The sequence below is a fragment of the Oncorhynchus tshawytscha genome, unplaced genomic scaffold (genome assembly GCF_018296145.1).
Source record: "Oncorhynchus tshawytscha isolate Ot180627B unplaced genomic scaffold, Otsh_v2.0 Un_contig_9445_pilon_pilon, whole genome shotgun sequence".
Lineage (NCBI taxonomy): Eukaryota > Metazoa > Chordata > Actinopteri > Salmoniformes > Salmonidae > Oncorhynchus > Oncorhynchus tshawytscha.
In genome coordinates this window covers 45001-68960 of record NW_024609329.1, presented here as the reverse complement: position 1 = coordinate 68960, position 23960 = coordinate 45001, and the positions used below count along the sequence as shown (strand labels likewise).

The following is a 23960-nucleotide window of genomic DNA, read 5'->3' as shown; positions in this document are numbered from 1 at the left end:
ATCCGCCCAAAATTGCAAAATGTTCCCGAATCAGCGAATGTTTTACCCAGTTAGGAAACCTGACAACACATGAGAGAAAACACACAGGAGAAAACCCTTTCCAATGTTCCCAGTGTGGAAAGCGTTTTACCCAGTTAGGGAACCTGACAACACATCAGAGGGAGCACACAGGGGAAGATAAGACCACATTTTCCAGGACACCTACAATAAGATCATAAAGGGGGGGCTGTGTTTGACTGAGAATTTGTTTTTTTTGTTGATGTCGCATGAAATCATGTTTGTATGAAATATTACCACAAAAAAAATAGGCCTACTTGAGTTTTTTTCCTCTCGAGACGAGACATTTTAAAACATTTTGATTGTGGATTTGGATTGATTGAATAGAACTATGAACCCTTTAGATGTTAATGATTTGATTTGGAAAGTTGTAGATTTTATTAAATAGATTTGAATGAATGTGTATTTCTTGTTTCTAACTTTGAAAAAAACTTGTCAATTTAGTCGTTTTGTTTCATTTAATTAATTTGTGTTGTCGTGTCTGTGACTATCATTAAATGTGAAGACTTATTTATCAAATCAGTTCTCTGTGTGTACTGTGTTACTGATTAAACTAATCATGTAAACTTTAATTAAGTCGAGGCACCACGGGAAGATTTTGTTTATCGAATGTCAATTTCCCGAATATAACTCTTCAGATATTTTTATATATTATCAAAAACAGTCGCTTATTGTTATGAATGAATTGTTATTATTACCTCATCAGTTCTCATTACTGAATGTCCCAAACCCTTGGATATCTGCACGAAACCCTAGCCTAAATCATGAATCAGCGAAATACAAATTGGCTTAATTATTTATTTACTAACTAACTAAATAATCACACAGAATGACATAACAGACAAACAGTGTATATTTGGGTTACTACATGATACAAAGAAAAAGTCCCTAGTGGACGAAGCCGATATGACAGCTTGGTAGACAAAGGAAAGGGGTGGGGACTGAGAAAGAGCGGGAAAGACAACATGGATTCACTACACACAGAGGATAATTGTATTCATGGACATGCTAATACTTTGCACGTGAACTCATTCTGAAAGAAATTGCGATGTACATATTTACGCTTATATGTCGTCGTTGTCGTCTCTCCGTTGAACGCACTTGATCGCCCTGGAGAGTTCATCAGAGTCTCTGGTTAACTTTCCCAGAAGTCACAATGTCTTTCGTGGTTGTAGGTGGTTAGGATGGGTACTTCAGAGTACCATTCAGAAATGTTCTCATAGGCTAGATGCTTCGGAGGTTGTCGGTATTCTCGTTCTAGGTTTACGTCATTTCTAGCTTCAGACTAGTAATTTGTTTTGTCTAGAATTTGCTCCTTCTTCTGTAGTTTTTTATTTATTTTTATTTTACCTTTATTTAACTAGGCAAGTCAGTTAAGAACAAATTCTTATTTTCAATGACGGCCTAGGAACAGTGGGTTAACTACCTGTTCAGGGGCAGAACGACAGATTTGTACCTTGTCAGCTTGGGGATTTGAACTTGCAACCTTCCGGTTACTAGTCCAACGATCTAACCGCCCCAGGGTAGCCTAGTGATCGATAGTCTCAGTGATCGATAGTGATTGATAGTCTCAGTTTTAACCTTTCCAGCTGTGTAGCCAAAACTACAGCTGTATGGTCTATAGAATTGTAGCCATTCCAACGTGGGGACTCTGTCCCGGCGTTCTCTGACTTAATGTAGGAAGTGGGTTTTATACTCTGTGGAAAAAAGGGGCGGATCTATGACGCCTGATGTAAAGTCTGGACTCATGGGGGGTGTGGCCACTGACCAGTGAAACTATATAACTAAACAAGTATCTCGTTTAGAAGGCCAACATGACATTACATCTTCTCACAAATAGTTTCATATTCAATCATATTTTTTTACACAACATTCAGGAAGAAAACGAATAACTGAGAAATGTACACTTCCAAAGCTACTGTCCTTCCTGATGTCACAAAATAAAACACCTTTGACATGATTGTTCTTTAAATACCCACGGACCATTCCCACATTCTCAAAATTAGAAATATTGTTTAATCCTTCAATCTTGGGAAATAGAAGTTAGGTTTATTCCCCCTCTCTTTCTGCATGACCAGGGGGAGAGAGTCTCTGCCAGGAATTTATGACCATAAAACTTGTGGTGGATGAGAGTGGGGGAGCCACGAAAAAAACAAACAAAGGACCACGTCGTGACCCCGCCCCAGAATGAGAGAGGGGTGGGGAGCCATGATATACACCCCAAAGGACCACGTTGTGACAGTGTACTAGTCTTCAAACTAAAGGTGTATGAAAATGTGATGACGTTGTTCTGATAACGTTGATAAGAGTTGTTGAAGAAGATTCACTTGCTGCCTCATCGATCTTCCCAAATGTATTAATCCACCATGTCAGAGGAAGAAAACACAGGTGCTGATTGTAAAAAGCATTTGATTGATGCAACATTTTTTATTTTTGTCTGAATAAAAATCAAATGTGGAACGCCGCTAGTACACGTTCATTACATACACTTACCTCTGAGAAACAGGGTGACAGACTGGTACCTGAGGGCACTGGGAGGACAGTGCTTTAACATGGATGTGGAACGCCGCTAGTACACGTTCATTACATACACTGAATTACAAAGCATTATGAACACCTTTCCATGACACCACCTACACAAGCTACTTTATAGTCGGAAAATATTCCAATCAGATTCCCCCATTATACCCAAAGCATTATGAACACCTTTCCATGACACCACCTACACAAGCTACTTTATAGTCGGAAAATATTCCAATCAGATTCCCCCATTATACCCAAAGCATTATGAACACCTTTCCATGACACCACCTACACAAGCTACTTTATAGTCGGAAAATATTCCAATCAGATTCCCCCATTATACCCAAAGCATTATGAACACCTTTCCATGACACCACCTACACAAGCTACTTTATAGTCAGAAAATATTCCAATCAGATTCCCCCATTATACCCATTAGTATACCGTGTATTCAGAAAGTATTCAGACCCCTTGACTTCTTCCCAGATTTTGTTACATCACAGCTAACATTGATTCAGTCGTTTTTTCCCCTCATCAATCTATACACAATACCCTATAATGACATCACAATACCCCATAATGATACCACAATACCCCATAATGATACCACAATACCCCATAATGACATCACAATACCCCATAATGACATCACAATACCCCATATTGACAAAGCAAAAACAGGTTTTTATTTAAAAATAAAAAAACGTTTATCTAAACTGCTTTATAATATAATTCAATTAATAAAAGAAATAGTTTTCCCTCCTCAACTGCGTTTCCTCCCTCCAGACAGCAGATGGCGATATGGTTCTTTCAGGCGATGTTTCTACTGTGACGTATAATCTAGTGGACGGAACGCTTCTTCCACAACTGCAGCCACCTCGGTAGCTCGCTAGACAACAAAGTCGGAACATTCAAGATCTTTAGACAATTTCGTGGTTTAATTTGCTTCTATGTTTTAAACATACTTCTGTGTGAAAGAACTAGTTATCCCATTTAATTTCGTATTGACGTTGTTGCTGTTAGCTGTCTGGTTAAGTTAACACTAGTCTAGTTGCTAATGAGCTAACATCCCCGACCATGAGTTTACTAAGCTACACTGAGAATTGCTTGACGGAGAAAGGAAATCTCATGGAAGAGGAGACTGTTACCGTCAAGAAAGAAGTAGAAGGTGAGGCTGTTACAGTGAAAGAAGAAGGGGAAGAGGCTTTCAGCGTGAAAGAGGAGGAGGATGATACAGTGAAGGAAGAGGAAGATAGAGTTTTTGTAATGAAGGAGGAGGATGGGGAGATGACTGTCACAGTGAAAGAGGAGGAAGACGTTTTTGGAGTGAAGGAGGAAGAGGGGGAGATTACTGTCACATTGGAGGAGGACGAAGAACAGAAGACTGGAGAACTGATTAACACCAGTAAGTACAGTGAGTACTATCTTATAAAACAGGGACATTGATCTGATTAACACCAGTAATACAGTGAGTACTATCTTATAAAACAGGGACATTGATCTGATTAACACCAGTCAATACAGTGAGTACTATCTTATAAAACATGGACATTGATCTGATTAACACCAGTAAATACAGAGAGTACTATCTTATAAAACAGGGACATTGATCTGATTAACACCAGTAAGGACAAACTCTGCAGTTAGTGAAATAATGTGTGGTTTTAAAAGACAATTCTACACTTGAATATGTTGTTCTGTAGGTATTGTTATACATCCTCCAGTGATTTTTTGTTGTTGTAACTTTTCCTGTTGAAAAGCTTTATATAAATGTAAATACAGTAAATTACACACACAAAAGGGTAAACAAATAAAAAATGTTTCGAGCAAAATGAGTTTTAAGCAAAACTTAAAGGAGTTGGTCTGATGAGAAATGGTGATGTCATTCTTCATTTGCCTGAGGAACAAATAGAGGAACTTGTGTCATGACTTACCTGGACCACCTGTTGAGATGTCATGACTTACCTGGACCACCTGTTGAGATGTCATGACTTACCTGGACCACCTGTTGAGATGTCATGACTTACCTGGACCACCTGTTGAGATGTCATGACTTACCTGGACCACCTGTTGAGATGTCATGACTTACCTGGACCACCTGTTGAGATGTCATGACTTACCTGGACCACCTGTTGAGATGTCATGACTTACCTGGACCACCTGTTGAGATGTCATGTCATGTCAGATGTCATGACTTACCTGGACCACCTGTTGAGATGTCATGACTTACCTGGACCACCTGTTGAGATGTCATGACTTACCTGGACCACCTGTTGAGATGTCATGACTTACCTGGACCACCTGTTGAGATGTCATGACTGGACCACCTGTTGAGATGTCATGACTTACCTGGACCACCTGTTGAGATGTCATGACTCATGACTGTCATGACTTACCTGGACCACCTGTTGAGATGTCATGACTTACCTGGACCACCTGTTGAGATGTCATGACTTACCTGGACCACCTGTTGAGATGTCATGACTTACCTGGACCACCTGTTGAGATGTCATGACTTACCTGGACCACCTGTTGAGATGTCATGACTTACCTGGACCACCTGTTGAGATGTCATGACACCTGGACCACCTGTTGAGATGTCATGACTTACCTGGACCACCTGTTGAGATGTCATGACTTACCTGGACCACCTGTTGAGATGTGTCATGACTTACCTGGACCACCTGTTGAGATGTCATGACTTACCTGGACCACCTGTTGAGATGTCAGACTTGAGATGTCATGACTTACCTGGACCACCTGTTGAGATGTCATTACCTGACCACCTGTTGAGATGTCATGACTTACCTGGACCACCTGTTGAGATGTCATGACTTGGACCTGGACCACCTGTTGAGATGTCATGACTTACCTGGACCACCTGTTGAGATGTCATGACTTACCTGGACCACCTGTTGAGATGTCACGACTTACCTGGACCACCTGTTGAGATGTCATGACTTACCTGGACCACCTGTTGAGATGTCATGACTTACCTGGACCACCTGTTGAGATGTCATGACTTACCTGGACCACCTGTTGAGATGTGTCATGACTTACCTGGACCACCTGTTGAGATGTGTCATGTCATGACTTACCTGGACCACCTGTTGAGATGTGTCATGTCATGACTTACCTGGACCACCTGTTGAGATGTGTCATGTCATGACTTACCTGGACCACCTGTTGAGATGTGTCATGTCATGACTTACCTGGACCACCTGTTGAGATGTCATGACTTACCTGGACCACCTGTTGAGATGTCATGACTTACCTGGACCACCTGTTGAGATGTGTCATGTCATGACTTACCTGGACCACCTGTTGAGATGTGTCACCTGGACCACCTGTTGAGATGTGTCATGTCACGACTTACCTGGACCACCTGTTGAGATGTCATGACTTACCTGGACCACCTGTTGAGATGTCATGACTTACCTGGACCACCTGTTGAGATGTCATTGATTTATCTGGACCACCTGTTAAGATGTCATGATTTATCTGGACCACCTGTTGAGATGTGTCATGACTTACCTGGACCACCTGTTGAGATGTCAAGACTTACCTGGACCACCTGTTGAGATGTCATGACTTACCTGGACCACCTGTTGAGATGTCATTGATTTATCTGGACCACCTGTTAAGATGTCATGATTTATCTGGACCACCTGTTAAGATGTCATGATTTATCTGGACCACCTGTTAAGATGTCATGATTTATCTGGACCACCTGTTGAGATGTGTCATTACTTACCTGGACCACCTGTTGAGATGTCATGACTTACCTGGACCACCTGTTGAGATATGTCATGACTTACCTGGACCACCTGTTGAGATGTGTCATGTCATGACTTGCCTGGACCACCTGTTGAGATGTCATGACTTACCTGGACCACCTGTTGAGATGTGTCATGTCATGACTTACCTGGACCACCTGTTGAGATGTGCCTTGTGTTCAGTAAATCAGGTGTTAAAGGAGACTACCGCTATAAAGCTTCCATGAGTTTGATCCTCCAACAAAACGTTAATGGATTAAATGCTTCCCAATATATATTTTTAAGGGCGATTCCATGTAAAAGTCCAACTGAGCGTGTGCACATATAAAGTTATTCATTTTCAAATGAAACCACATGCATCGTTATCCTTAAGATCTTGGTCTATATGTTGGAGTTCAGGCAAGTTTAAATAGGACATTGCATAAAAATCTTATAATTGTCTAAATTAAACTGGTTAACTTTTTTATATACAGTACCTGCCAAAAGTTTGGACACACCTGTTAATTGAAATGCATTCCAGGTGACTACCTCATGAAGCTGGTTGAGAGAATGCCAAGTGTGCAAATGCTGTCATCAGGACAAAGGGGTGGCTATATGCAGAATCTAAAATATATTTTGATTTGTTTAACACTTGTTTTGGTTACTATATGATTCCGTATGTGTTATTTCATAGTGTTGATGTCTTCACTATTTTTCTACAATGTAGAAAATAGTAAAAATAAAGAAAAACCTTTAATGAGTAGGTGTTCTAAAACGGTTGACCGGTAGTGTATTTACAAAAAATATATAAATTCAAATGCCTCACAAAGAAGGTCACCTATTGGTAGATGGGTTTAACAACAACAAGAAGCAGACATTTAATATCCCTTTGAGCTTGAGGTGAAGTTATTAATGACACTTTAGATTAGGACTGGACGATATGGTCAAAATGTTCTATCATGGTATTTTAAAAGAAATTGACGGTATTTGACTGTATTGAAATGTTTTTTTTTATAAATAAAAGTTTTAAATTTGCTTTATGAGTAGTGAGTGAATTTAGGGTGGCAGCACATATATTCCAAGTGATTTCAATGAGTTTTTCTCCATTCTGATTGGTTTATACTGTTCAATTCAACTTCAACCCCCCCCCCCAAAAGTCATCATGTTAAACAATTCCTGCATTTGAGATAATTTCCACACCGCCACGTAGGGCTGCTCGATATGGGCTAGAAATCTGGGCCTAATTTTTAACCAAATCGTGCAATTTGACTTGCGATTTAGAGCAAAACACTTGGGTTAACTGTTGGAATCATGGAACTAGAATGTCTATTCTAATTATATAGTTAGAATATAATAGTGGGAATCATGGAACTAGAATGTCTATTCTAATTATATAGTTAGAATATAATAGTGGGAATCATGGAACTAGAATGTCTATTCTAATTATATAGTTAGAATATAATAGTGGGAATCATGGGACTAGAATGTCTATTCTAATTCTATAGTTAGAATATAATAGTGGGAATCATGGAACTAGAATGTCTATTCTAATTATATAGTTAGAATATAATAGTGGGAATCATGGAACTAGAATGTCTATTCTAATTATATAGTTAGAATATAATAGTGGGAATCATGGAACTAGAATGTCTATTCTAATTATATAGTTAGAATATAATAGTGGGAATCATGGAACTAGAATGTCTATTCTAATTCTATAGTTAGAATATAATAGTGGGAATCATGGAACTAGAATGTCTATTCTAATTATATAGTTAGAATATAATAGTGGGCACTTTGAATACAGCGTTTGACATGACAACGAATGAAAATGCCAGCGAGGTTGTGACAGGGTAGGAACTAATGTGTTGATAGGTGTTTCCTAGGGGGACCCTATAATCTTTGGCAACATTGAATGTTTTCTCTTAGCTTCTTCATGTAGGTCAATCTTGCTTTGCGTTGTACCTCTTTTAATTTAGAAGACACTGTTGCACAAACAACATGCTGATTTAGGTCACCACCATCAGTGGTGTTATCAGGCTGTATAGCTAATTATAATAATTTCCTTATCATTTGCACTCACTGTATATAGACTTTTTGTTTTCTTTTGTTTTACTGTATTATTGAATGTATGTTTTTTTATTCCATGTGTATCTCTGTGTTGTTGTTTGTGGTCTCACTGCTTTGCTTTATCTTGGCCAGGTCGCAGTTGTAAATGAGAACTTGTTACCTAAGTTAAGCCTACCTGGTTAAAATAAAGGTGAAATAAATAACATTACGCTTGCTCTTACTCAGTACATTTATTAGCTAAATTAGCGATTAGCATTAGCGGCTAACAAGGTTGAGGAACAACTTGCTAATAAAAGACAAACTAGCTGTTTGCAGACGCAAGAAACACAAGCTAATAGTGTAATTATATAAAATGCTAGTAGATTTATATTTAAGAAGCAAAGTGACAACTGCATGGTTGTTATCAACAGTGTTGCATTGACCATGCAGACTGAACGCAAGTGTCTCGTTGTTGACGAACATCCAAATGCGCTCCTGGTCTCTGTGGACGTGGGATGTGGATAGCCGCATAGAGAGAGAGAGATGACTCAAGTATCGAAGTAAACTATAAAAATGGACGTTACACACTGGGTATCATATTTTAACAAACCAAACATCCAAAATACCGGTATAGAAGGTCAAGTTAAAAACCCAAACCGGTCCGCGTTTCAATATCGGTATTTCGCAAAAAACTGTATACCACCCAACCCTACTTTAGATTTATCAATACACCCAGTCAAAGATACTTGCGTCCTACCTAACCCAGTTGCCATAGAGGAAGGAAACTGCTCAGGGATTTCACCATGAAGCCAATGGTGGCTTTAAAACAAAGTTGAATGGCTGTGATCGGAGCTAGAGTATATACGCTCAAGCTGGGCAAAGTTTTATAGCCTTCATCTGTAGGGATGTTAGTACACTTAACAATAAATATAAATGCAACATGTAAAGTGTTGGTCCCATGTTTCAGGAGCTGAAATAAAATATTTCAGAAATGTTCCATACGTATTCAATGCGTATTTCTCTCTAATTTTGTGCACAAATGTGTTTCCATCCCTGTTAGTGAGCATATCTCCTTTGCCAAGATAATCCATCCACCTGACAGGTGTGGCATATCAAAAAAGCTGATTAAACATCATGATCATTACACAGGTGCACCTTGTGCTGGGGACAATGAAAGGCCACTGATATGTACAGTTTTGTCACACAACACAATGCCACAGATGTCTCAAGTTTTGAGGGAGCGTGCAATTGACATGCTGACTGCAGGAATGTCCACCAGAGCTGTTGCTAGAGAATTGAATGTTAATTTCTCAACCATAAGCCGCCTCCAATGTCATTTTTAGAGAATTTGGCAGTACATCCAACCGGCCTCATAACTGCCGACCACGTGTGACCAGCCCAAGGACCAGCTTCTTCATTTAAGACCAGCCTCCCGGACAGCTGATGAAACTGGGTTTGCGCAACTGAAGATTTTCTGCACAAACTGTCAGAAACCGTCTCCGGGATGCTCATCTGCATGCTCGTCGTCCTCACCGGGGTCTTGACCTGATATTTCTCTGTCAAATCAGTTAGCTGACAGCAGCTAGCTAGCATAGCTTTGTGATAGCTGCAGCTGGCTATCCTCTCTATCACCACGCTATGCTAGCTAGCTGCTGTCAGCTAACTGATTTGACAGAGAAATATCAGCTAGAGAGAATAGCCAGCTGCAGCTATCACCACGCTAAGCTAGCTAGCTGCTGTCAGATTGGCTAAACACAAGGTCTAGCCTTTAGCCTACACGTAGAACTGAATTAGAGATGGTGAGAAGGGGAGAAGTCCTCAACTTCAAAACGTTATTCTCTTCAGAAAAACTAGCTTACCTCATTTTACTCACTCCTAGACTAGAAGAATGGGGTAATAATGTCTAGATGCTTTTTTCCAGGGGAGATTAGTTTATGAATTTCCTGGCTAGGCTGTGGGACAGTGGAGATTAGTTTATAAATTGCCTGGCAGGGCTCTGGGACAGTGGAGATTAGTTTATAAATTGCCTGGCAGGGCTGTGGGACAGTGGTTGTATAGGGATAATTCAAATATAATTGTTAACAGGCATTACCCAGGGATCATCATGAATAACAAACGGCTATTAACCAATCAGTATCCACGATCCAAATGTACTGTTTTATAATGAGGGATCTAGTCTCTAGATTAAACCTCATAGGAAGACAGGTTTTATCATGAGGAGATTTCATTCAGGTCTCTCAGTTTAACCAAATACTCTTTGTTTTTGGCAGGAAAGAGACCAGCCTCTCACTCTGACAGACGGAAGAGTCCTTCAGGGGAACCAGACCCAGAGACGCCCAAACCAGCGAGACGACATCACTGCTCCCTGTGTAATATGAGTTTTAAGTGGTCATGGAAGCTGAAAGAGCATAAAATGACACACGTAGGAGAAAAGCCATTCCAATGCTCCCAGTGTGGAAAGAGTTTTACTTTGTTAGGGAGCCTGAACAAACATAAGAGAATACACACAGGAGAAAAGCCTTATCACTGCTCCCAATGTGGAAATAGTTTTATGTGGTTAGGGAGCCTGAACAAACATAAGCGAATACACTCGGGAGAGAAGCCTTTCCCCTGTTCCCATTGTGGAAAGAATTTTAGGTTGTTAGATACCCTGAAGGAGCACAAGAGGACACACACAGGGGAAAAACCTTACCATTGCTCCCAGTGTGGAAATAGTTTTTCCCAATTAGGGAACCTAAACAAACACAAAAAAATACACTCTGGAGAGAAGCCTTTCCCCTGTTCCCATTGTGGAAAGAATTTTAGGTTGTTAGATAATCTGAAAGAGCATGAGAGAACACACACAGGGGAGAAACCTTACCAATGCTCCCAGTGTGGAAAGGATTTTACCCAGTTAGGGAACCTAAAAAAGCATGAGATAATCCACTCTAGAGATAAGCCTTACCACTGCTCCCATTGTGAAAAGAGATTTACCCAGTTAGGGAGCCTGAACAAACATAAGAGAATACACTCTGGAGAGAAGCCTTACCCCTGTTCCCATTGTGGAAAGAATTTTAGGTTGTTAGATAATCTGAAGGAGCATGAGAGGACACACACAGGGGAGAAACCTTACCATTGCGCCCAGTGTGGAAAGGATTTTACCAAGTTAGGGAACCTAAAAGAGCATGAGAGGACACACACAGGGGAGAAGCCTTATCACTGCTCCCATTGTGGAAAGAGTTTTATCCAGCTAGGGAACCTGAATAAACATAAGAGAATACACTCTGGAGAGAAGCCTTACCCATGTTCCCAGTGCGGAAAGAGTTTTACCCAGTTGGGGAACTTAAACAAACATAAGAGAATACACTCTGCAGAGAAGCCTTAACATTGTTCCAAGTTAGGGAACCTGAAAAGGCATGACAACATAAACACAGTTTGGATAGAGTTTGGGATAGAGTTTGGATAGAGTTTAGAGTTTTAGTTCGGGAACCTAATTGTGGAAAGACATTTTCCCGGACAGAGAATCTGAAATCACATGAGAGCCAAGACAAGGTGTTCTGACTTATGTTTTTGACTGTTGTTTTTGATGCCACATTAAATCATGTTGTTTATATCAAATCTCCCCCCCCAAAAAATAGTCCTACTTTAGTTTTTTCCTCTTGAGACATGATTACAATTACAATAAAGTTACAATTTAAAATGTATATTTTGATTATGGATTTGGATTGATTGAATAGAAATATGAACCCTCAGATGTTAATGATATGATTTGGAAAGTTGTCAAATGTAATTATTAAATGGATGAATATAAACAGACCTGTAAGCTGATACATTATAAAAATATAATAATCCATTTTGACATTTTAAAACAGGTTCTCTGGCAGAAAATGCGTATCAGCTAATTACAATCAGGGATTTACTAGCAGGCTAAATTGAAGCGGTTCTCATCAGATAACATGGCACACGTTACAGCCCTATGCTTGTGTTTGTTACAGGACCAGTACACTGCTGTTTCCTGTGTTGGTTACAGGAGCAGTACGCTGCTGTTTCCTGTGTTGGTTACAGGAGCAGTACACTGCTGTTTCCTGCTTGTGTTGGTTACAGGAGCAGTACACTGCTGTTTCCTGTGTTTGTTACAGGAGCAGTACACTGCTGTTTCCTGCTTGTGTTGGTTACAGGAGCAGTACACTGCTGTTTCCTGTGTTTGTTACAGGAGCAGTACGCTGCTGTTTCCTGTGTTGGTTACAGGACCAGTACACTGCTGTTTCCTGTGTTGGTTACAGGAGCAGTACACTGCTGTTTCCTGTGTTGGTTACAGTAGCAGTACGCTGCTGTTTCCTGTGTTGGTTACAGGACCAGTACACTGCTGTTTCCTGTGTTGGTTACAGGACCAGTACACTGCTGTTTCCTGTGTTGGTTACAGGAGCAGTACGCTGCTGTTTCCTGTGTTGGTTACAGGAGCAGTACACTGCTGTTTCCTGTGTTGGTTACAGGAGCAGTACGCTGCTGTTTCTGCTGTGTTTCCTGTGTTGGTTACAGGAGCAGTACGCTGCTGTTTCCTGTGTTTGTTACAGGAGCAGTACGCTGCTGTTTCCTGTGTTGTTACAGGAGCAGTACACTGCTGTTTCCTGTGTTTGTTACAGGAGCAGTACGCTGCTGTTTCCTGTGTTGGTTACAGGAGCAGTACACTGCTGTTTCCTGTGTTGGTTACAGGAGCAGTACACTGCTGTTTCCTGTGTTGGTTACAGGAGCAGTACGCTGCTGTTTCCTGTGTTGGTTACAGGAGCAGTACACTGCTGTTTCCTGCTTGTGTTGGTTACAGGAGCAGTACGCTGCTGTTTCCTGTGTTTGTTACAGGAGCAGTACACTGCTGTTTCCTGTGTTGGTTACAGGAGCAGTACGCTGCTGTTTCCTGTGTTGGTTACAGGAGCAGTACACTGCTGTTTCCTGTGTTGGTTACAGGAGCAGTACACTGCTGTTTCCTGCTTGTGTTGGTTACAGGAGCAGTACGCTGCTGTTTCCTGTGTTTGTTACAGGAGCAGTACGCTGCTGTTTCCTGTGTTGGTTACAGGAGCAGTACACTGCTGTTTCCTGTGTTGGTTACAGGAGCAGTACACTGCTGTTTCCTGTGTTGGTTACAGGAGCAGTACGCTGCTGTTTCCTGCTTGTGTTGGTTACAGGAGCAGTACGCTGCTGTTTCCTGTGTTTGTTACAGGAGCAGTACGCTGCTGTTTCCTGTGTTGGTTACAGGAGCAGTACACTGCTGTTTCCTGTGTTGGTTACAGGAGCAGTACACTGCTGTTTCCTGTGTTGGTTACAGGAGCAGTACACTGCTGTTTCCTGTGTTGGTTACAGGAGCAGTACACTGCTGTTTCCTGTGTTGGTTACAGGAGCAGTACACTGCTGTTTCCTGCTTGTGTTGGTTACAGGAGCAGTACACTGCTGTTTCCTGTGTTTGTTACAGGAGCAGTACGCTGCTGTTTCCTGCTTGTGTTGGTTGCAGGAGCAGTACGCTGCTGTTTCCTGTGTTGGTTACAGGAGCAGTACGCTGCTGTTTCCTGCTTGTGTTGGTTGCAGGAGCAGTACGCTGCTGTTTCCTGTGTTGGTTACAGGAGCAGTACGCTGCTGTTTCCTGCTTGTGTTGGTTGCAGGAGCAGTACGCTGCTGTTTCCTGTGTTGGTTACAGGACCAGTACACTGCTGTTTCCTGTGTTGGTTACAGGAGCAGTACGCTGCTGTTTCCTGTGTTTGTTACAGGAGCAGTACGCTGCTGTTTCCTGTGTTTGTTACAGGAGCAGTACGCTGCTGTTTCCTGTGTTTGTTACAGGAGCAGTACACTGCTGTTTCCTGTGTTGGTTACAGGAGCAGTACACTGCTGTTTCCTGCTTGTGTTGGTTGCAGGAGCAGTACGCTGCTGTTTCCTGTGTTGGTTACAGGAGCAGTACGCTGCTGTTTCCTGTGTTGGTTACAGGAGCAGTACGCTGCTGTTTCCTGCTTGTGTTGGTTACAGGAGCAGTACGCTGCTGTTTCCTGCTTGTGTTGGTTACAGGAGCAGTACGCTGCTGTTTCCTGCTTGTGTTTGTTACAGGAGCAGTACGCTGCTGTTTCCTGCTTGTGTTGGTTACAGGACCAGTACGCTGCTGTTTCCTGCTTGTGTTGGTTACAGGAGCAGTACGCTGCTGTTTCCTGCTTGTGTTGGTTACAGGAGCAGTACGCTGCTGTTTCCTGTGTTGGTTACAGGAGCAGTACGCTGCTGTTTCCTGTGTTGGTTACAGGAGCAGTACGCTGCTGTTTCCTGTGTTGGTTACAGGAGCAGTACACTGCTGTTTCCTGTGTTGGTTACAGGAGCAGTACACTGCTGTTTCCTGCTCTGCAAAGATCTCAGAAAAAGTACAAATGTATCACATAAGAAGTAGATGTGAGGGGGGGAGCCCTGTGATGTATCTCTCCCTGAGTGAGAGAGGTGGGCACTTTGACAGAGTCCAACATTGTGTTCGAGGGGTTTAGGAACTTAGAGACATTTGACAAATTTGCCAATATTCCCCTTCTAGACTGTTGATTCGAGTCCTCCTGACTCGAGATAAACATCTTTAAAGAACTGCAATACTGCCATCTGTAGGATGATAATGGGACTGCCATCTGTAGGGTCATAATGAGACTGCCATCTGTAGGATGATAATGAGACTGCCATCTGTAGGATGATAATGAGCCTGCAATACTGCCATCTGTAGGATGATAATGAGACTGCAATACTGCCACCTGTAGGATGATAATGAGACTGCCATCTGTAGGGTGATAATGAGACTGCAATACTGCCATCTGTAGGGTGATAATGAGACTGCAATACTGCCATCTGTAGGGTGATAATGAGACTGCAATACTGCCATCTGTAGGATGATAATGAGACTGCCATCTGTAGGGTGATAATGAGACTGCAATACTGCCATCTGTAGGGTGATAATGGGACTGCAATACTGCCGTCTGTAGGGTGATAATGAAACTGCAATACTGCCATCTGTTGGATGATAATGAGAGTTAAACCTGTAAACATACCATATTCTAAACATTGGATTTTAGGCTGGGTTTCTATACAGCACTTTGAGATATCAGCTGATGTAAGAAGGGCTTTATAAATAAATACATTTGATTTGGTTCTTTCCACAATATGGATATTAGGCCATATCAACGTTGTCGGTCCTACATTTTGGTGTTCCTGTAATATAGTCTATTCAATATGGATATTAGGCCATATCAACGTTGTCGGTCCTACATTTAGGTGTTCCTGTAATATAGTCTATTCAATATGGATATTAGGCCATATCAACGTTGTCGGTCCTACATTTAGGTGTTCCTGTAATATAGTCTATTCAATATGGATATTAGGCAATAGCACTGTGTTTGTGTTTAAGGCTGAAGAAAGAGGTAGTTCCTTATTCAATTCACTATTCAGTAAATTTAGGATTTTAATTTCCTGATCAGCATTTTGTGCCGGAGAACCTGTTTTTAAAATGGAAACGGTTGCTTATGTTTGTATTTCTTAATTCTAACCTTCATGAATATAGTATTTTGGTTTCATTGAATTAATTTGTGCACCAGGGCTCTATTCAGTCTGTACAGCTGAAGTGTTACAGGTTCCGCTATAAAAATATAAAAGGTCATTTCGGATTGAGCCGACACGTGCAGGGTTTACCTTGAATGCATTGCCTTTACATTTCAATCACGCTGTAAAGCTGAACTTGGGCGTAGTGGATTCAATAGAGCCCTTAAGTCTTCAAGCTAAAGTTGTATGAAAATGTGATAATGTAGTTCGGATAACGATGATAAATTGCTGACAAAAAAAAACATTTCCTAGCTACTTCATGAATGTTCCCATCAGTGTTATTAAAACAATTCCTAGCTACTTCATGAATGTTTCCCATCGGTATTATTAAAACATTTCCTAGCTACTTCATGAATGTTTCCCATCGGTATTATTAAAACATTTCCTAGCTACTTCATGAATGTTCCCATTGGTATTATTAAACCATTTCCTATCTACTTCATGAATGTTTCCCATCGGTATTATTAAAACATTTCCTAGCTACTTCATGAATGTTCCCATCGGTATTATTAAAACATTTCCTAGCTACTCCATGAATGTTCCCATTGGTATTATTAAAACATTTCCTAGCTACTTTTTGAATGTTCCCATCAATGTTATTACAACATTTCCCTTCTACTTCATGAATGTTTCCCATTGATATTATTAAAACATTTCCTAGCTACTCCATGAATGTTCCCATTGGTATTATTAAAACATTTCCTTGCTACTTTATGAATGTTCCCAGCAGTGTTATTAAAACATTTCCTAGCTACTTCATGAATGTTCCCATTAGTATCCTAGGGTAGCCTAGTGGTTAGAGTGTTAGTAACCGGAAGGTTGCAAGTTCAAACCCCTGAGCTGACAAGGTAGAAATCTGTCGTTCTGCCCCTGAACAGGCAGTTAACCCACTGTTCCTAGGCCGTCATTGAAAATAAGAATTTGTTCTTAACTGACTTGCCTGGTTAAATAAAGGTAAAATTTTAAAAAATCAACATTTTTGTATCTGAATAAAGATTAAATGAATATTTTTTAACTATGTTAGCCACTAGTGAACATTCATTATCTACATCTATGTACTTACAGAAATTAGTTATTCTGAATGGAGGGCTGGAAGGTAGATAACGTGTCAGTCAGAACATCAGGACAGGTCTGAGTGGGTGAATGGAGGGCTGGAAGGTAGATGACAACATGTCAGGACAGGTCTGAGTGGGTGAATAGAGGACTGGTAGGTAGATAACGTGTCAGGACAGGTCTGAGTGGGTGAATGGAGGGCTGGAAGGTAGATAACAACATGTCAGGACAGGTCTGAGTGGGTGAATAGAGGACTGGAAGGTAGATAACGTGTCAGGACAGGTCTGAGTGGGTGAATGGAGGGCTGGAAGGTAGATAACGTGTCAGGACAGGTCTGAGTGGGTGAATAGAGGACTGGAAGGTAGATAACGTGTCAGGACAGGTCTGAGTGGGTGAATAGAGGACTGGAAGGTAGATAACGTGTCAGGACAGGTCTGAGTGGGTGAATAGAGGACTGGAAGGTAGATAACGTGTCAGGACAGGTCTGAGTGGGTGAATAGAGGACTGGAAGGTAGATAACGTGTCAGGACAGGTCTGAGTGGGTGAATAGAGGACTGGAAGGTAGATAACGTGTCAGGACAGGTCTGAGTGGGTGAATAGAGGACTGGAAGGTAGATAACGTGTCAGGACAGGTCTGAGTGGGTGAATAGAGGACTGGTAGGTAGATAACGTGTCAGGACAGGTCTGAGTGGGTGAATAGAGGACTGGAAGGTAGATAACGTGTCAGGACAGGTCTGAGTGGACTGTATACAGCCACATCTATGTATTGTTACACTATATAGAAGCAGTATCGACCAAGCCGCTAATTTGTGTATTATATTTGACTGAATAAGATATTGCCTTAAATGGGAATGGAAACACGTTAGGAAATAAATATAAGCAAAGAGAAATATTCAATCCACTAATAATAAACATGTGCATCTAATTAACATTAAAAAAACATCTATATTTAGTATTTTGATTGTCGACAAGGTTTATTTGAGATATGGTCAGCGCCATGTGAAATTGCCAGGAATCAGCAGATTGTGGTGTTGAGTTTTCACACGGAGAGTGAATCGAAGAGAGTGAGGTTAGGTGGCAGACACGGAGAGTGACTCGAAGAGAGTGAGGTTAGGTGGCAGACACGGAGAGTGACTCGAAGAGAGTGAGGTTAGGTGGCAGACACGGAGAGTGACTCGAAGAGAGTGAGGTTAGGTGGCAGACACGGAGAGTGACTCGAAGAGAGTGAGGTTAGGTGGCAGACACGGAGAGTGACTCGAAGAGAGTGAGGTTAGGTGGCAGACACGGAGAGTGACTCGAAGAGAGTGAGGTTAGGTGGCAGACACGGAGAGTGAATCGAAGAGAGTGAGGTTAGGTGGCAGACAACGAAGATGGCAACAACACGTAGTAATTCAAACATGAACTGTACAGAGAGTGAGGTTGAGACACAGAGAGAGATCAGACACGGAGAGTGAGATCAGAGTGGAGAGAGAGTGAGGTTAGGTGGCAGACACAGGAGATCAGTGAGACACAGAAGAGAGTGAGGTTAGTGGCAGACACAGAGAGATCAGTGAGATCAAGAGAGTGAGGTTAGACACAGAGTGGCAGACACGGAGAGTGAATCAGTGAGAGTGAGGTTAGGTGAGACAGACGAAGATGGCACACAGTGAGACACACAGTGAGACAGTAGTAGATTCAAGACATGAACTGTACAGCGCACAGAGTGAGATCAGTGAGAGACCATAGATCAGTGAGACACAGCTGTATGAGCATGTGAGACTCAGTGAATCACAATCAGTCAGATCAGAGCCAAGATATACTATTGAGACACTTTGGGACACAGGAAGCAGGCTGGTGTTCCCTGATCAGTGAAGGAGAAGGCTGAGTGTTCCACTGAGATATGAAGACAGGAGAATGCTGGTGTTCAGTGATATGAGACACAGAAGATCAGTGAGAATGAGATCAGTGAGATCAGTGAGACACAGAGTGAGATATGGAGTGAGATCAGTGAGAAGGCTGAGATATTCCAGATATGGAGATCAGGAGAAGGCTGAGATCAGTGAGACCTGAGATATGGAGAGAGATCAGTGGCTGGTATTCCATGAGAGCTGATCATGGAGATATACTATTGAGGGGGAAGGCTGGTGTTCCCTGATATGAAGAAGGAGAATGCTGGTGTTCCTAGATATGAAGAAGGAGAGTGCTGGTGTTCCTGATATGGAGGAGGAGAAGGCTGGTGTTCCTGATATGGAGGAGGAGAAGGCTGGTGTTCCTGATATGGAGGAGGAGGAAGGCTGGTGTTCCCTGATATGGAGGAGGGGCTGGTGTTCCTGATATGGAGGAGGAGAAGGCTGGTGTTCCTGATATGGAGAAGGAGAAGGCGGTCCTGTGTTAACTTGTTATGTTGTTTTACCCGTGATCATGTTTGTTTTTGACTCTCTCTCTCAATCTATGAATGCTCTGCTATGAAACGCCAACTGACAGTTGCTCCTGAGGCGTTGAACTGCTGCACCCTCTCTAGGTATTATTTTGATGTACAATACATTTGATTGATTGTTTGCTGTGCTGGATGCTGTGTTTTCACTAACTGTCTGAGTGATGGGACATTTGTGTAGTATCTGTAACATATTTTGGTATGTATTTAATCTGCATCTTTAAACCTCTTAAAGTGTCTATCAGCAGTAGAAACAATACAGTGTCACCTTGTTCCTCTTTCGATAAAAAGCTGAGGGCTGGAGAAATGTAACCACTCTCAAATTCATAGACAGAGCTGACTGACCAATAGAGGAAAGGACTGACCAATGGAGGCAAGGACTGACCAATAGAGGCAAGGACTGACCAATAGAGGCAAGGACTGACCAATAGAGGCAAGGACTGACCAATAGAGGCAAGGACTGACCTATAGAGGCAAGGACTGACCAATAGAGGCAAGGACTGACCAATAGAGGCAAGGACTGACCAATAGAGGCAAGGACTGACCAATAGAGGCAAGGACTGACCAATAGAGGCAAGGACTGACCAATAGAGGCAAGGACTGACCAATAGAGGCAAGGACTGACCAATAGAGGCAAGGACTGACCAATAGAGGCAAAATAGGCAAGGACTGACCAATAGAGGCAAGGACTGACCAATAGAGGCAAGGACTGACCAATAGAGGCAAAATAGAGGCAATGACTGACCAATAGAGGCAAGGACTGACCAATAGAGGCAAGGACTGACCAATAGAGGCAAGGACTGACCAATAGAGGCAAGGACTGACCAATAGAGGCAAGGACTGAGCTATAGAGGCAAGGACTGACCAATAGAGGCAAAATAGAGGCAATGACTGACCAATAGAGGCAATGACTGACCAATAGAGGCAATGACTGACCAATAGAGGCAATGACTGACCAATAGAGGCAAGGACTGACCAATAGAGGCAACTGACCAATAGAGGCAAGGACTGACCTATAGAGGCAAGGACTGACCAATAGAGGCAAAATAGAGGCAATGACTGACCAATAGAGGCAAGGACTGACCAATGGAGGCAAGGACTGACCAATAGAGGCAAGGACTGACCAATAGAGGCAAGGAATGACCAATAGAGGCAAGGACTGACCTATAGAGGCAAGGAATGACCAATGGAGGCAAGGACTGACCAATAGAGGCAAGGACTGACCAATAGAGGCAATGACTGACCAATAGAGGCAAGGAATGACCAATAGAGGCAAGGACTGACCATCCATGAGATCAATATTCTAATCCTGTTTCTAGGATCTGTTTCCACAACCATGTAGCCAGTTCGCTTTGGATAAAAGGCATCTGCTAAATGGTATATATTATTAAAAGCCTACTTTGACTTTGACAACTAGCTGTCCAGTGTAGGTACCATTCATTTCCAATAGATGGCAGCCAAAGTTAGTTGAAGTCACTACTCTAGCGACAGAGACACGGGATTAGTGCGCGTTGAAAGTAGTTTGGTCTCCAAAGCCAAGTTTATCTGGTTACGCTTGAACCTGTTGTTATAGTGGACAAGCTAACTAATACTATTTTTTATATAAGGCGCAGGCATTAGGTCTATGTCTTGAAAAAAATTACAGCAGGCTAGATTTACTAAATGAACTGTTTTTTATTCAAACTCAAACCCACTATGTTAAATTCCTTTGATTCTGGGTATTGCGCGCTTTATAGATGAGACGATACGCAGGGATGACACACCGTATACCTCCTTCTCCGATAAACTGCCAGCCGGTACGCCCTGCAAACAAAATCACAACACAAAAATTTAGTCTGATACCGAAACTAAATCACAATGTATTTATAATGAGCACGTCCCATTATTTGGTTAGAATGAGATTTTATTAATCATGATGCTGTCTGCGATTCCAACTCCGGTCGTCGAATCAAAAAGGTTGACTGTGTTACCAGGACGACAAACAGCACTGGTGACAAAATGTTTTTGCGGTTGTAGTGAAATACTTTATATTTCTGTATTAAAATATGTAGCCCTTTGGAACCAGAGGACGATGCCCATCCACCAACGTAGAAATAGAAACAGAACAGATGTACCTCTTCTTAGACTGGATTTCAATGAGAATGACATATCTATAACACATATTTCTATGTGAATTTAGTTGTTGCGACCAAAAAAAAAGTGCCATTTCAGCTTTGTCTTTCCTAAACTGCGTTTACCCCACTCCAGTCAGCAGCAGAGATAGCGGATGTGCGTCTGTGACGTATAATCTAGTGGACGAGGTGTTTCTCCACCGTCATCAACAACAGCCAGTCAGACACCTCGGGAGTTTTCTAGCCGAAACCAAACCGAAACATTAGAGCTCTTGAGACGCTTTCAGTGTATATTATTCACTGTGTTTTAAAACAAATTTCGGTCGTATAGATAGTTACCCCCCCCCTCCATTTAATTTAATATGTACGTTACTAATCAGCAAGCTGAATAGCTAAAATAGCCTAGCACTAGGCTAGTCGCACATGTTAACTAGCTATTGTATTTATTTCACCAGGTAGTTAGCTAACATCCCCGAACATGAGCTCACTAAACTTCTCTCCTCCTGTTAAAGAAGAGGAGGATGTCTGCTGGACGAAGAAAGAGGGTCTGTGGCTGAACCATGTCGTGAAAGAGGAGGAAGAAGCTCTGGTCAAAGAGGAGGAGGAAGAGGAGGCTGTTACCGTGAAACAAGAAGAGAAAGACGTTTCAGTTAAAGAAGAGGAAGACGCGTTCAGAGTGAAAGAGGAGGAGGATGTTACAGTAAAAGAAGAGGAGAAAGAGGAGATGGAAGTTACAGTGAAAGAAGAGGAAGACGAGTTCAGAGTGACAGAGGAAGAGGAGAAGGTTACTGAGGAGGAAGAGGAAGACGAGTTCAGAGTGACACAGGAGGAGGAGGAGGTTACTGAGGAGGAAGAGGAAGACGAGTTTAGAGTGACAGAGGAGGAGGTTACTGAGGAGGAAGAGGAAGTGGATGCACCATCGAGAGCATCCTGTCGGGCTGTATCACAGCTTGGTACGGCAACGGCACCGCCCACAACTGCCAGAGGGGGGCGCGGTCTGCCCAACGCATCACCGGGGGCAAACTACCTGCCCTCCAGGACACCTACACCACCTGATGTCACAGGAAGGCCAAAAATATCACCAAGGACAACAGCCACCCGAGACACTGTCTGTTCACCCCGCTATCATCCAGAAGGCGAGGTCAGTACAGGTGCATCAAAGCTGGGACCGAGAGACTGAAAAACAGCTTCTATCTCAAGGCCATTGGACTGTTCAATAGCCATCACTAGCACATTAGAGGCTGCTGCCCTATAGGCATAGACTAGGAATCACTGGCCACTTTAAGGAATGGAACACTAGTCACTTTAATAATGTTTACACATCTGGCCCTACTCATCTCATATGTATATACTGTATTCTATCCTATTCTACTGTATCTCAGTCTATGCTGCTCTGACATCGCTCGTCCATATATTTATATATTCTTAATTCCCTTCCTTTAGATTGTGTGTATTGTTAGATATTACTGCACTGTCAGAGCTAGAAACACAAGCATTTCACTACACCCGCAATAACATCTGCTGAACACCTGTATGTGACAAATAACATCTGCTGAACACCTGTATGTGACAAATAACATCTGCTGAACACCTGTATGTGACAAATAACATCTGCTGAACACCTGTATGTGACAAATAACATCTGCTGAACACCTGTATGTGACAAATAACATCTGCTGAACACCTGTATGTGACAAATAACATCTGCTGAACACCTGTATGTGACAAATAACATCTGCTGAACACCTGTATGTGACAAATAACATCTGCTGAACACCTGTATGTGACAAATAACATGTGATTTGATTTATAGGATGCAGTGTTTGGAGTGAAGGAGGAGGAGGGAGAGAGAACTGGTAAGTTGGTGGAAGAGGAGGAGACCTGAGTAACTCCAGTATGTTCTGTTTTAAAACAGTTCTGGAACTAGAATAGATTCAACTCCAGGCTGACAACAGAGGAGTGTTTTAGTGGGGAGGAGGAGTGTTTTAGTGGGGAGGAGGAGTGTTTTAGTTTTTAGTGGAAGGGAGGAGAGTGGGGAGTGTTTTCTGTTTTAGTGGGAATAGAGGAGGAGTGTTTTAGTGGGGAGGAGGAGTGTTTTAGTGGGGAGGAGGAGTGTTTTAGTGGGGAGGAGGAGTGTTTTAGTGGGGAGGAGGAGTGTTTTAGTGGGAGGAGGAGTGTTTTAGTGGCTTGAGTGGAAGGCGGGGTTAAAGATGTTCTTGAGTGAGAAGGTGTGGTCTCAGGTGTTGTTTCTAAGCAACAACTAATCAGCCTGGAGCATTCTACTTGTTGGATCACTGATTGTGGTGTGTTTTTTAATATATTTTTTTTAATGTTCTTTTGACTTTTTTTTTCATACTAGAGAGAACTCCGGTGCGCTCTGCAGTGCGTTCCTGTCCGCTTTGCCCTAAGGTTGTGGTCGGC

At 42.1% G+C, this 23960-nt stretch overlaps 2 protein-coding genes across 3 annotated transcripts in view; both read left to right on the top strand.

Annotated features, from left to right (window-relative positions):
* Nucleotides 1–3462: 3462 nt before the first annotated feature.
* LOC112240297 (zinc finger protein 501-like) lies at nucleotides 3463–12857 on the top strand. Of its 2 annotated transcripts, none has more exons than XM_024408609.2 (2): nucleotides 3463–3985; nucleotides 10655–12857. In XM_024408609.2, the coding sequence occupies exons 1-2, from the start codon at nucleotides 3658–3660 to the stop codon at nucleotides 11746–11748; spliced, it is 1422 nt and encodes a 473-aa protein (XP_024264377.2). In that variant the 5' UTR covers nucleotides 3463–3657; the 3' UTR covers nucleotides 11749–12857. The 2 variants fall into 2 exon arrangements, with proteins under 2 accessions (XP_024264377.2, XP_042170823.1); XM_042314889.1 differs by having other exon boundaries at nucleotides 3463–3994.
* A 9810-nt stretch (nucleotides 12858–22667) lies between these two features.
* LOC112240294 overlaps nucleotides 22668–23960 on the top strand; it is a 10124-nt gene continuing 8831 nt past the window's right edge. Inside the window, exons 1-3 of the mRNA XM_042314887.1 lie at nucleotides 22668–22680; nucleotides 23353–23395; nucleotides 23899–23960. The exon at nucleotides 23899–23960 is cut by the window's right edge and continues 772 nt beyond it. The gene's annotated coding sequence lies outside the window, so the exon portion shown is untranslated. The remainder of the gene's footprint in view (nucleotides 22681–23352; nucleotides 23396–23898) is intronic.